This window comes from Carassius gibelio, chromosome A18 (genome assembly GCF_023724105.1).
Source record: "Carassius gibelio isolate Cgi1373 ecotype wild population from Czech Republic chromosome A18, carGib1.2-hapl.c, whole genome shotgun sequence".
NCBI lineage: Eukaryota > Metazoa > Chordata > Actinopteri > Cypriniformes > Cyprinidae > Carassius > Carassius gibelio.
In genome coordinates, this window is record NC_068388.1 from 16,730,935 (window position 1) to 16,743,965 (window position 13,031).

General features: G+C 35.8%; 1 protein-coding gene across 1 annotated transcript in view; it reads right to left on the reverse strand.

Annotated features, from left to right (window-relative positions):
- LOC127933941 (extracellular calcium-sensing receptor-like) overlaps positions 1-12,097 on the reverse strand; it is a 53,832-nt gene extending 41,735 nt beyond the window's left edge. The window contains exons 1-4 of the mRNA XM_052531079.1: positions 11,889-12,097; positions 11,182-11,470; positions 10,351-11,106; positions 10,006-10,233 (exon numbers count right to left, since the gene is read on the reverse strand). Coding sequence (XP_052387039.1) covers positions 10,006-10,233; positions 10,351-11,106; positions 11,182-11,470; positions 11,889-12,094 — 1,479 coding nt within the window. The 5' untranslated portion in view covers positions 12,095-12,097. The remainder of the gene's footprint in view (positions 1-10,005; positions 10,234-10,350; positions 11,107-11,181; positions 11,471-11,888) is intronic.
- Positions 12,098-13,031: the final 934 nt, after the last annotated feature.

Genomic DNA, 13,031 nt, shown 5'->3' on the forward strand with positions numbered 1-13,031 from the left:
ATCATAGTCATTACTTGATCAGACATATCAGGTTTAAAGGGGGGGTGAAATGCTCGTTTTCACTCAATATCCTGTTAATCTTGAGTACCTATAGAGTAGTACTGCATCCTTCATAACTCCAAAAAGTCTTTAGTTTTATTATATTCATAAGAGAAAGATAGACTGTACCGATTTTTCCCGGAAAAACACGACCGGCTGGAGGCGTGACGTGTGGACAGAGCTAAAGAATCACGAGCGCCAGTAGGCTTTTGCGTTGAGAGCATTTGGAAGCTGTGACTTTACCGTGAGGAAAAAAACATCCAAAACAAACCATGGCTAACAGTCAGATTCAGCTGTTTATTTATGATCCAGAATCAGATCCTGAGGCTGAAACTGAACGAGAGCAGCAGCAGCAACGACTCGCTCCGAGCGGGGCTCGAACCCGGGTCTCCGGCATGGGAGGCGGACGCACTAACAAGGAGGCCGAGATATTTTAAGCAGTTTTACTCACCGCCTGCGGTTCCAACACACGATCGTGACCCTTTTTCGTTGGGATTGCATCATCCTTAAGAAATAAACGATACGCAAATCCGTCGTCAAACTGGGCCTTGTTTGTAAAACAAGCATCTTCGAAATGCAGGGAACAAACAAAATCACTTGCACAACTCCGTTGATGCTCTGTAAAAATTAACTCCATCCACTGGTCCCTTAATGCTGTTTTTTTTTTTTTTTTTGGTAATCTGTGCAGGGTTGTCTTGCCCTGGCAACCAAAAACACACTTCTTTTGTGACTTTTCGCGACGCTCTCGCTCTGATCAGTGAATGAATGTCTGTGCTCAGCCTCACAGTGTTCTGCTATACGGAGCGCGCGCTCTTCTGGCAGACATGCCCTTAGGACCCATACAAGGAAATTCCGCTCCATCTAACGTCACACAGAGCCATACTCGAAAAAAACTTTCCGAAACTTGTGACAAACCGGAAGTAGTATGAAATACCATTTCACCCCGCCCCCCTTTAAACTGAATGAGCTCGTTGTTTTGCAGTAATTATTTCTTTGCTGTGTGGTAAAAACACTGAGTACTGTAACAGAAGAATGCTGCTTTTGAATGGGTTTTATTACTGAGGCCTCAAATAGAGATGTATAGAACATTTATTTCTATTGTAAAACATGCAAATATCAAGAAATTAATGTGTCCTTGTTCTACAATTCACAACAGTAGTGGAACTTGCCTTTATATGAAGAATTATTTTTCATATTTTAAATATTTATAAAATATTTTTATTTACTTGTGTCAGCTGTCTTCTCTGAGCAGCGGTCTTGTGATCACCGGCCACAGAATGGAATGGTTAAGCATTTAGAATTAAGAATGGTTTGGCCTGACAATGGAAAAGAGGCTCAAGTCTTCGAAAGAGACGTGATTGCTATATGATCAACTGTCTAAAAATTTTTTTGTAAATAGACATTCAGTTAAAGGACATACATTTCTGGGATTTCACTGAAAATGTCTTTATTTGTGTTCTGAAAATAACTAAAAGTCATGGGTGAGTAAATGATGACATGACTTTCAAGTTTGGGTGAACTAACCCAATGTTATGGCAGTGTAGGCAAGACAGATAACCACTCTTGGGAACGTTACTTTAAAAAAGTAATTATAGTTACTCGCTACTTGTTCCAAAAAGTAACTGAGTAAGTAACTGAATTACTCTATAATAAAAGTAACTCGTTACCAGGGAAAGTAACTATTTGTGTTACTGTGTATACTGTGTATATATATAGAGTTTTATCCTGCACTTCAGGTATTATCTTTGTAAGAAAAGGGTTTTTGGCCACTAGCTTTGTAGATGCGTGTCACACATTACATGTACACATTACATGCACGTTCTTGCCTTTGACCACAATGAATTTGAAGTAGTGCTTATATCTCCACCTTGAAAATGCCAACTTTTCATCGGATTGCTCCTGACTCTCCATCTCTGCTGCTTCGAATCTCTGTGTAGCTGTTGCTTGTGTGTGTCTGTGTGTTTGGCGCCACTGACGCTGCCGCGTGTGCCAGCATGTGTGTAAAAACACTGGCTCTGATTGGCTACCATGAAACACATGACTGCCTTAGCCAATCATAATCGCTTATCTCGTTATTAACCCATCTGCTCACTCGCTGTGTGAGCCAGGGGTGCGCTCGGATTGCATAGTTTCTTAAATCAATGCATAGTAATGCACCGCATTTAACGTTCAGTAACGTTAACGGTGTTGTAACGACGGGAAAAGTAATTAGTTACATTACCCCGTTACTGAAAAAATAACGTCGTTACCTAACGCCGTTCTTTTAAACGCCGTTATTCCAAACACTGCAGATAACACTGAAAACTGATCATCCACATTTCCCTGCTAATATTGTTTTTATTTGGTTTTATACTGGTGTCTGATGTTGATGCAGTCTGGGCACTAGTATCTGTTGGCTTGCTGACTATTACTGACGATTAAGTACTTATCCAAATCTTGACCCTGTGTCATCTGCCATCATTGTTCAGGGTAGTACTGCAAAGAAAAGTCTCCAGGGTCTACCTCCAACATAGTGTTGCACGGTGCACCGATACTTCAAAAGTATCTCGATTCTCGGAAATTAAAAACGTCACGATAACTAAATTTATTAGTATCAATACTTCAAAGAATGACTGCGTTCCAGATTTGTATTGTAAGAGACGTATTTCATGTTGGTGTGTGCAACGCACGCTTCCAGTGCCTCCCTATGGACGTCTGTGTGTTTTATCCTCCCGCAAGCAAAAAAGCACTACAGCGAGGGAGATGCCTGCATTAGTGGCTTTACTAAACTGATTTGGCTTTAATAAAATGTGTGCATAATCACATTAAATAGTTTAAATAAGTTGTTCAGATGAACAAAGCACAAGGTTTTCTTGCATAATTAACATTTTAATTGTTTGGTCATAATATATAATATTCACATTAATTGGGGATTAAACGTGGATTCATGTTCTGTATGCTAAATATGAAAACAGCACCTATAACTGCGCTTTGTATCTGCTGATTGCTGATCGAGATTTACATGCTTGGCTCACTGACCCTGTATAATCATTAATACTACTGTGGAGGGAGGAGCTTCAGTGAACGAAAAATATGAGTCTAGTAGCAACGTATCTTCAGTGATGTCCCCGATGCGCGGGTCAGGGTGGGTAAAGAAATGTTACTTTATTTGCGGGCTGGGGCGGGCCAAATTATTTCATAAACGCGGGACCCGCGGGTTGAAAAAAAAAACCCAGACCTGCGCATCACTAGGCTGTACAGTATTGTTCAAAATAATAGCAGTACAATGTGACTAACCAGAATAATCAAGGTTTTTCGTATATTTTTTTATTGCTACGTGGCAAACAAGTTACCAGTAGGTTCAGTAGATTCTCAGAAAACAAATGAGACCCAGCATTCATGATATGCACGCTCTTAAGGCTGTGCAATTGGGCAATTAGTTGAATTAGTTGAAAGGGGTGTGTTCAAAAAAATAGCAGTGTGGCATTCAATCACTGAGGTCATCAATTTTGTGAAGAAACAGGTGTGAATCAGGTGGCCCCTATTTAAGGATGAAGCCAACACTTGTTGAACATGCATTTGAAAATGGGTCGTTCAAGACATTGTTCAGAAGAACAGCGTACTTTGATTAAAAAGTTGATTAGATAGGGGAAAACCTATAAAGAGGTGCAAAAAATGATAGGCTGTTCAGCTAAAATGATCTCCAATGCCTTAAAATGGAGAGCAAAACCAGAGAGACGTGGAAGAAAACGGAAGACAACCATCAAAATGGATAGAAGAATAACCAGAATGGCAAAGGCTCAGCCAATGATCACCTCCAGGATGATCAAAGACAGTCTGGAGTTACCTGTAAGTACTGTGACAGTTAGAAGACGTCTGTGTGAAGCTAATCTATTTTCAAGAATCCCCCGCAAAGTCCCTCTGTTAAAAAAAAGGCATGTGCAGAAGAGGTTACAATTTGCCAAAGAACACATCAACTGGCCTAAAGAGAAATGGAGGAACATTTTGTGGACTGATGAGAGTAAAATTGTTCTTTTTGGGTCCAAGGGCCACAGGCAGTTTGTGAGACAACCCCCAAACTCTGAATTCAAGCCACAGTACACAGTGAAGACAGTGAAGCATGGAGGTGCAAGCATCATGATATGGGCATGTTTCTCCTACTATGGTGTTGGGCCTATTTATCGCATACCAGGGATCATGGATCAGTTTGCATATGTTAAAATACTTGAAGAGGTCATGTTGCCCTATGCTGAAGAGGACATGACCCAAAACACACTAGTAAACGGGCAAAGTCTTGGTTCCAAACCAACAAAATTAATGTTATGGAGTGGCCAGCCCAATCTCCAGACCTTAATCCAATTGAGAACTTGTGGGGTGATATCAAAAATGCTGTTTCTGAAGCAAAACCAAGAAATGTGAATGAATTGTGGAATGTTGTTAAAGAATCATGGAGTGGAATAACAGCTGAGAGGTGCCACAAGTTGGATGACTCCATGCCACACAGATGTCAAGCAGTTTTAAAAAACTGTGGTCATACAACTAAATATTAGTTTAGTGATTCACAGGATTGCTAAATCCCAGAAAAAAAAAATGTTTGTACAAAATAGTTTTGAGTTTGTACAGTCAAAGGTAGACACTGCTATTTTTTTGAACACACCCCTTTCAACTAATTGACCAATTGCACAGCCTTAAGAGCGTGCATATCATGAATGCTGGGTCTTGTTTGTTTTCTGACAATCTACTGAACCTACTGGTAACTTGTTTGCCACGTAGCAATAAAAAATATACTAAAAACCTTGATTATTCTGGTTAGTCACATTGTACTGCTATTATTTAGAAACAATACTGTATGTACGAGCACAAGCGATACTGTGGCCGCCGGTCCACGACTATAGAAAAAGATGACGCCCAATAAAGATGACGCTCATTAAAGCTCACTGGCTGAGTTTACTCTTTTCTGAAAAAAAAGGTTGCACAACTGACAGAAATTCAGAATAAGTTACAATATCTGAGATATTGCTGCTAAATTTTATTAGCTTTTTTTTACTTGAATGCCATTGCTTAAATTGATATTATTTATCATTTGACATTTAATCTTCTGAGTTCAGAAACATTGTTTAATGTAATCGCTGTACATATTTTTTATTCAAAGTTCAGAATCAAGATACATTTATTACTCTTATGTTTCTTATGTTAACTGAGATAATGCTGCTAAATGTATTTTTTCTTTACCTTGAATGTCATTGCTCTATTTTATTTTTCATATTTTGATATTTCATATTTTGTTAATTTTGTTTATCTACTGTTCATATGTTCATTTATTAGTGTGTTATATGATTAGAATGTTGTCCCGGTTTTAAAATAAAGCACATAAATGATATTTGAGAATGTTTTTTCTCCTTTACAGGAAAAGTATCAAAGTATCGAAATCGCAATTCTTGACTAGGTATAATTTTGGTATCGTGACAACACTACTCCAACATTTGCTTCCCGACCACCATGTGCTACGTTTGCATCACTGCCCCGATTCGAGAACTGAGGAGCTGATGAAACTGCGCATGTGTGATTCAGCGTGAAGCAGATTGACATTCAGAGCGTCTGAACCGAACTGGTTCTTTTGATGATTGATTCTGAACTTATTCTTTGGTAATTTTATAAGCGCGGGTAAACCGAAGGCTTGAATCAAGGGCAGTCATCGCCAATGACATTACATCGAGTGCAAAAGAACCGGTGAACCGTTTTTTTTTTTCAACTGGTTTATTTGATCATTGTCCAAAAGAACCGGTTCACTTGAGCATCTGCTCCTTTGCCCCTTAAGTGCCCTTTTGAGAATGCCTGCCCACGCCCAATCATAATATAAGTGCAATTTATTAATAATAATTTAGCCGTAAATAAAATGACCAACATGATGACCTTTCACCTGACGATGATGACCTCATCCAAGCGGGACGATTCCTCACACCGCACGCGCATTTTTTAAATGCCAGAGTATATTTTCAACACAGAGGCAGATGGTAAGTGGTGTTTCATTCTCAGCGAAGTGATTTTGATGTTTATTTACTTATTATTATTTTACAAGAACGATGTGATGTGAGAACATGCAGATATGTTGTTTATTTTGCTGTGTGTAGTCTGTAGTGTAGAAGTAATGCTAGCGTGCTGTTTGAGGGAGAAAAGTTTCACAGGCATCGAAGGGTCTGGTCCTTATGTTATTTGACTAAACTTTTATTATATTACAGTACTTATTTTTTTAACACGTAGAGTGCCTTAAAAATATTTATCACAACACTGGTAAGGCTTATTCAGATTTTCTCATTCTCTGAATTATCTTTATAAAAATAAAAACGATTCAGAAATGAATTAAAATATAATTATATTTTAAATGTGACGCAAATATATATATATATATATATATATTTTTTTTTTACAATAGCAACAGTGTTTACAACAGCAAGACCACTTTAGCCTGTAAACTCAATAATATCTCTCTGGAAATAAATGTAAAAATATAAATGTCAATAAAAAATTCATAATATACCTGACATCAAACTGCAGTGTGAAGGATATGAATAACAAAATGTAGCCCGTCATTTGTTTACATTGCAAAGGTGTTAAATTTTAGACAACTACAACAGTAATAATAATATTAATCACTATATTCCAGTGTATCAGTTTTTAAATGTTTTGATTCAATATTTAAGGTGAACTTATTGATTAGGTGCAAGAGTAGTAGTGATGGTTAAAATAATAGATTAATGCTGAAATAGTAAATTGAGCCTTGTTCCTAGATGGACAGAGAGTAGAAAGTAATAGATCAGATGAGGAGATGGAGATAGAGGAAGAAAAAGAGGGACATGTAGAGGCACAAGTGACAGAAAGAGAGCAGGGAACAGCAAGCCAGGAGACAGAGGCTGGTGAGAAAGAGGCACAAGTGTTTTCTATAGTTTTTACTATAACCGCTGTTCTTAATTATTCTGTATAACAGAGAAGAAAAAGCCATCAGGTTGGGACAATTTAAGACATTTCAGTTTCTAATCCCAGAGCTATTATTATTTTAAACTTAAAATTGCCTTCTCTATTGTTTCTTTTTCGAAACTACATCAAAGCATTTGCTGCTGTATCAATAAATAATCATCCATATCGATACGCAAATCAGCAAGGACTGCATTACAATATATTGCTGTATTGATATTTTGAACAGCGCCATTTAAAGCCTTGTTCCATGTGTCCCTTTTATACTTTGAGCACCTGCCCCTCCAAAGGTCTCTGCACGGCCCTGTTCAGAGGGAGTGTCAGCCAAAGTATCAAAGTATCGAAATCGCAATTCTTGACTAGGTATAATTTTGGTATCGTGACAACACTACTCCAACATTTGCTTCCCGACCACCATGTGCTACGTTTGCATCACTGCCCCGATTCGAGAACTGAGGAGCTGATGAAACTGCGCATGTGTGATTCAGCGTGAAGCAGATTGACATTCAGAGCGTCTGAACCGAACTGGTTCTTTTGATGATTGATTCTGAACTTATTCTTTGGTAATTTTATAAGCGCGGGTAAACCGAAGGCTTGAATCAAGGGCAGTCATCGCCAATGACATTACATCGAGTGCAAAAGAACCGGTGAACCGTTTTTTTTTTTATACTTTGAGCACCTGCCCCTCCAAAGGTCTCTGCACGGCCCTGTTCAGAGGGAGTGTCAGCCAAAGTATAAAAAAGTTAACCGCTTATGTAATTTGTGCATTAATGCATATTGGAGATGCGAACCATTTCAAACAATTCAGTTCGATTTGGTGAACTGGTTCAAGAAGATCCGGTTACATCGAATGATTCATTCGCAAACCGGATATCACAAACTGCTTTGTTTTTAACTCGCTCACAACAGACATGGAAGAGGAGAAAATGCTGAATAAAGTTGTAGTTTTTGCTATTTTTGGACCAAAATGTATTTTCGATGCAGTAATTATGCAGTTATTAGCTGGTGCCACTGTATTTTATGTTGATTTTCATGAGTCCCCCCCTGAAATGACCAGGACCCCCCATCGCCCCCCCCAATCAAAATTGTCTGGAGCCGCCACTGTATGTAGGTAACTATGAAGTTTACTCTGCTCTTCTCCCAATTTACCAGAGACCTACTTTAACATGTTTCAGGATGAGAGGATACATGTTTTAAATCCCAAAGCTCGGATTCAGTGCAAACTAACATGGCGGCGCCCATCACCCATATAGATATACATTCTATATAAAAGTGTTTAAACTACCAAATAGATTTACTTGCACATATTTCAGAATTGGAATATCAGATATTTTATAATATAGTGAGCATGTTTGTGAATATTTCGAATAAAACCGGAAAAACAAAATAAAAGTGATTAATATGTCATACAGATCTATTGTGGCTGAGTTGAGTCACATAATAAACATGACAATTCCCCATGGAAACAAAAAGAGGATACATTCTAAAATAACAGTTGCCTAAAAAAACTCACACTGGGGGCTCAGCTAGAATATTTTCAATTCACGTGCGAAAGGGTAAAAGAATTTGCCACTGATTCAAACGCGATTTTTTTGAGCAGTGTAGAGTAATGCTTGTTGTTTCTCGTTTCACCAATCATAGATGCAGATATGGTTTTATGTTTACTCAGCATGATATGCTGACAGTATAAAGGCCCATTCACACCAAGAACGTTAACTATAAAGATAACGATATTAGCGTCCACACCAGCTGTTTATTCTAACTGACGTGCGTCTGCCACTTTAAATCGTTATAGTTGTAGTGTGGACTCTGCTATTCTTTAATATTGAGAATATTGATTTTTAGAACTATATCTTTATCGTTATATTTATAGTTATTGTGCTCTCTTTTGTAATGGGTTTTAATGGTTTTGTCTCGTCGTGCCAGGAAATGGCTTCACAGTATGGTAAGGGGTGTAAAATTTCTGTCACACACTTGAGGCATTCAGCCAATTACAACAAACTGGATAGCTGGCCAGTCAGTGTACACCTCACTTTTCAGAATGACAAGCTTTGTAAAACTTTACGTGTTTAAACTGCATAAACACATTTAATCACACCATTAGCAATGTCATATGACCCCTTTAATGACATTAATTACATTAAATTATGATCTGTTAATCATAAGGTAATGTTTAATAAGTACATTATTAAGCTTTAACAAGCATGATATCTCACATTTCTAGTTATGTGAATTTATATTAACTTATTATCTGTATGTATTATGTAATGCATTATATGTGCACTATATTATGTCAGTGATTTATTAATGAAAGATATTATAAAGTGTTACCACATTGGATAATACTTTATGATAGACTAGCTATGAACAAATACACTTACTTAAACAATTGTTTTAAGAATTTTTTTTAAAAAAAATTAGTTTACAAAAAAACATCATGAGTTATTAAGCAATTTCACATTTTTGATTGCTGTAGCTCCCACTATTTGCCAATTGGGGCCATAGCTTGTCAATGTCTTCCCAAACTGAGATCTACCATCTGTCTTGGTTTCATGTCTCTAGGCCTTACAGTTTGGTCTGAATGAACAGTTGTATGGCAGAATTATAATAATAATTATAATAATTACAAAAGGGGTTTCAGCACTTTTCTCTTGAACCAAAATTACATTTATACAACAGAAATGCTATTAAAAGTATTATATTCTTTATTCTTTTATTTAAACTTTCTATTTTTTTTTTTCAAGATAACTAATGCCTTACAACATTATTGTAAATTACTGTAAATTAACATTATTGTATATGTGACTCTTAGCTAATGGCATATTAGATGCTTTCAAACCAAATGGCATTAATCAAAACAATGTTTTTTTTTTTTTCTGTATTAAACTAATTATGTTTTCTACATGCCTTTCATCAAGGCTTATTACTTGTTTTTACTCTTTACTTTTTAAAATGGTGTTCCCGGCTTCCAAGATTAAAATATCCCTATAGCAGAAACAGATTATTGGCATTTACCTTCAGTTGTCCTCCAGCCCAAATTATATTTTTAGTATTAAGCATTAAGCGTTGGAGAGGGGGAAGGGAGGCATCATAGTATCCCACGGATTTAAATTGGAATAATCCATCAGAGTCCTGCTGCCAGTTCACAACTTCATATTGGGCTACTGCGCCACCAGTGCTGTCAAACCACACATGATCTCCCATCTTTATGGTGAAATTTACATTTTTCAGAGCCCCAAGAACCTAGCAAAAAAAGACAGTTTTGTTATTATCATTGAGACATTTAAAATGTGTAACAAAAATAATGGTCCCTCTTTAGTTCCCTTTATTTTATCTTTTATGTCTTTTTTTTTTTTTTACCTCCTGTGGTTGTATAGTCAGGCTTTTCTCACATCCTTCTTGTTCATTGCACTTAAGCAGACTGTGTAGTGAATGAGCTACAGCATGAACTGCTTTATAGACATTGCTTGATTCTCTTTGTTCAAAGATGTCTTCATTGTAGTTTTTTTGTTCAAGTAGTTCCTCATATCTGCTGCAATTTAATGCATATTGAGAAGAATTTCCCTCACTTTGTGAGCATGGAAAAGCTGTATCCCAGAATTCTTTCATAACATAATCTGCAAACCCTTCAATGTAGATTTTTCTCACTGCAAATCCAAGTGACCCTCCCAACGAATTAAAACTATTTGGAGTGAAGTAATTCTTTGTAGTTATCCATGACTCCACACCAATCATTTGAAAGCCTGCAATTTTCTGAATACTTAACTGATCAATAAGTAAGCCCATCTCAACAAATGAAACAAATGAAACAATAACTTTTGCTGTGCCTTTTTTAATTATGTCTACCACTTTTTTTAGTTTTTCTGTCTCTGTTCTGTAGAATTTCACAGAGTACTCCACACAAATCCCCTCCTCCTGGGCTATTTGAAGAAATGCGGCCATTCCAATGTTTCCATATTCATTGTCACTGTTCACAGCTCCTACCCAGGACCATCCAAAGTGCTTCACTATGTATACAAGTGCTCTGATCTGGTGGTAATCACTAGCAATAGTCCTGAAGAATGACGGGTAATATTTCCTATTACTGAGACATTCACAAGTGGCTGAGGGACTTATCTGAAAAAGAAAGCACAGAAAACAATGGCAAAGTCAAATGGTAATCATCAAACCTTTAGTATTACTGCTCCTTACCACTGGAATTTTAAAAGGTCCTGCAGTTCTTGACAGAATCATTGTGGCAGAAGATTCTGATTCTCCTATAATAGCATGTAAAGGAGTACGTCCATTGCATCTGTCTCTTGATCCAAAGTCCTGACCATTGATCACTCCAATTATTGCACTCATTGTAGACAATCTTGATCCGCAAGTATCATATATTCTATATCCAATAGTAACATTTGGAAGCAAACTTTCACTTCTGTTGATTTCCTCAATTGCGAAGATCATGATTTGCACCAGACGAAAATCTCTCAGATTCACACTGTTAAATGAAACATAAAGTTATTAGGCTAAACTAAATAAATTATATATATATATATATATATATATATATATATATATATATATATATATATATATATATATATATATATGTAAGGTGGAGAAATAAGGGATAATAATTCTTTATTTTCACATATGATTCAAACGATAAAAGTTTGCTAGTTTGCTGTTGAAAATAATTTATAGATGCAGATGTATATATAAATTATATATATATATATATATATATATATATATATATATATATATATATATATATATATATATATAAATTATCTTAATGAAATTAACAATAATAAGTATTATGGTTATTATTATGATTATCATTTAAAAACAGATTGTGTTAAAATTTTTGTTTTATTAAACTTCAATTTTCTTAAATCAACATTGTAACAAACCTTGAGCATAACAGATATTGAGGTTTTTGTGTAAACTCAAAAGAAGGTAGTGTTTCCTTTCTGTGGATTGCAAAAATCCCTCCGATTGTTACATCTCCGTCCTTGGAAAGCAGCGGGTATTTAGGGTCTCCCATTTTATAACAAGGAATGTTTTCTGCCTTTGTATAAAGCTGATGGAAAAGGAGTGTGTAAAGAAAGAGAAGCATCCCAAATGATTGAGCTCCACAGCAGATGCCAAATGCGAATGATCTGATACAACATTTGCACTCTTATAGACACAACCAATATGGTTGAATAAAAGAGAACTTGGCCCAAGACCTCATAGGACATGAAATTAACCAGGTCATGCATGCTTGTGATAGATTATTGACAGAATCTTACACCGAGTACAACTGTGTAATATTCACCTATAAGAAGAAAGTAATCACTTACTTTTCACAGGTTTAAAGGCTATGTGTTTCTTTTCATGATTTAATTAATCTTGATTTCTTATAATTAATTAACTAAATATGATTTTTCTGGGCCAATTGGTGCAAACTGCTGTGTGCTAAATGTACACAGCACTATTAAAACAAAGATAAAAATGTTCCTTTAATAATGAACTACATTTTCAGTTTGTTTCTCCAAATCCTAACGATGCTTTGAGAACACACGGAATATATGGGACAAGTTGCAATGTCTTATTTTAAAACACATTTGAGTTCTTTAAAAAAAAAATAAAAAAAAAACACTTCATTATTTCATTCATTATCCAAAATTTCTCATTTTTTAAAGGAATTTAAATCATTTCCATAGACAGTCACAGACAAATAAGCTGTGAAGGAATAAATAAACTATAAGTGGATAAAATACTTTGTTTTGTAATAATTATGATGAATGGCAGTATTCACAGGGGTATTTGTTTATTTTATAGTTTTGGAACCATACAACTGTGATTTTTGCCACTGCAATTATAAAAAAAAAAAAAAATAGGAATTCTTATATTGTACAGATTGTTTAGAACAATTTATCTATTCATTCTTTATAATATGCCAGATTATTTCCATATGTTTTATATTTTATTATATTAAATGAAATTAAATTTGTAAAATGTTAGCTTAAACCTTTGAAGTTAAGTTGGGCCTACGTGAATCATTTATGTTG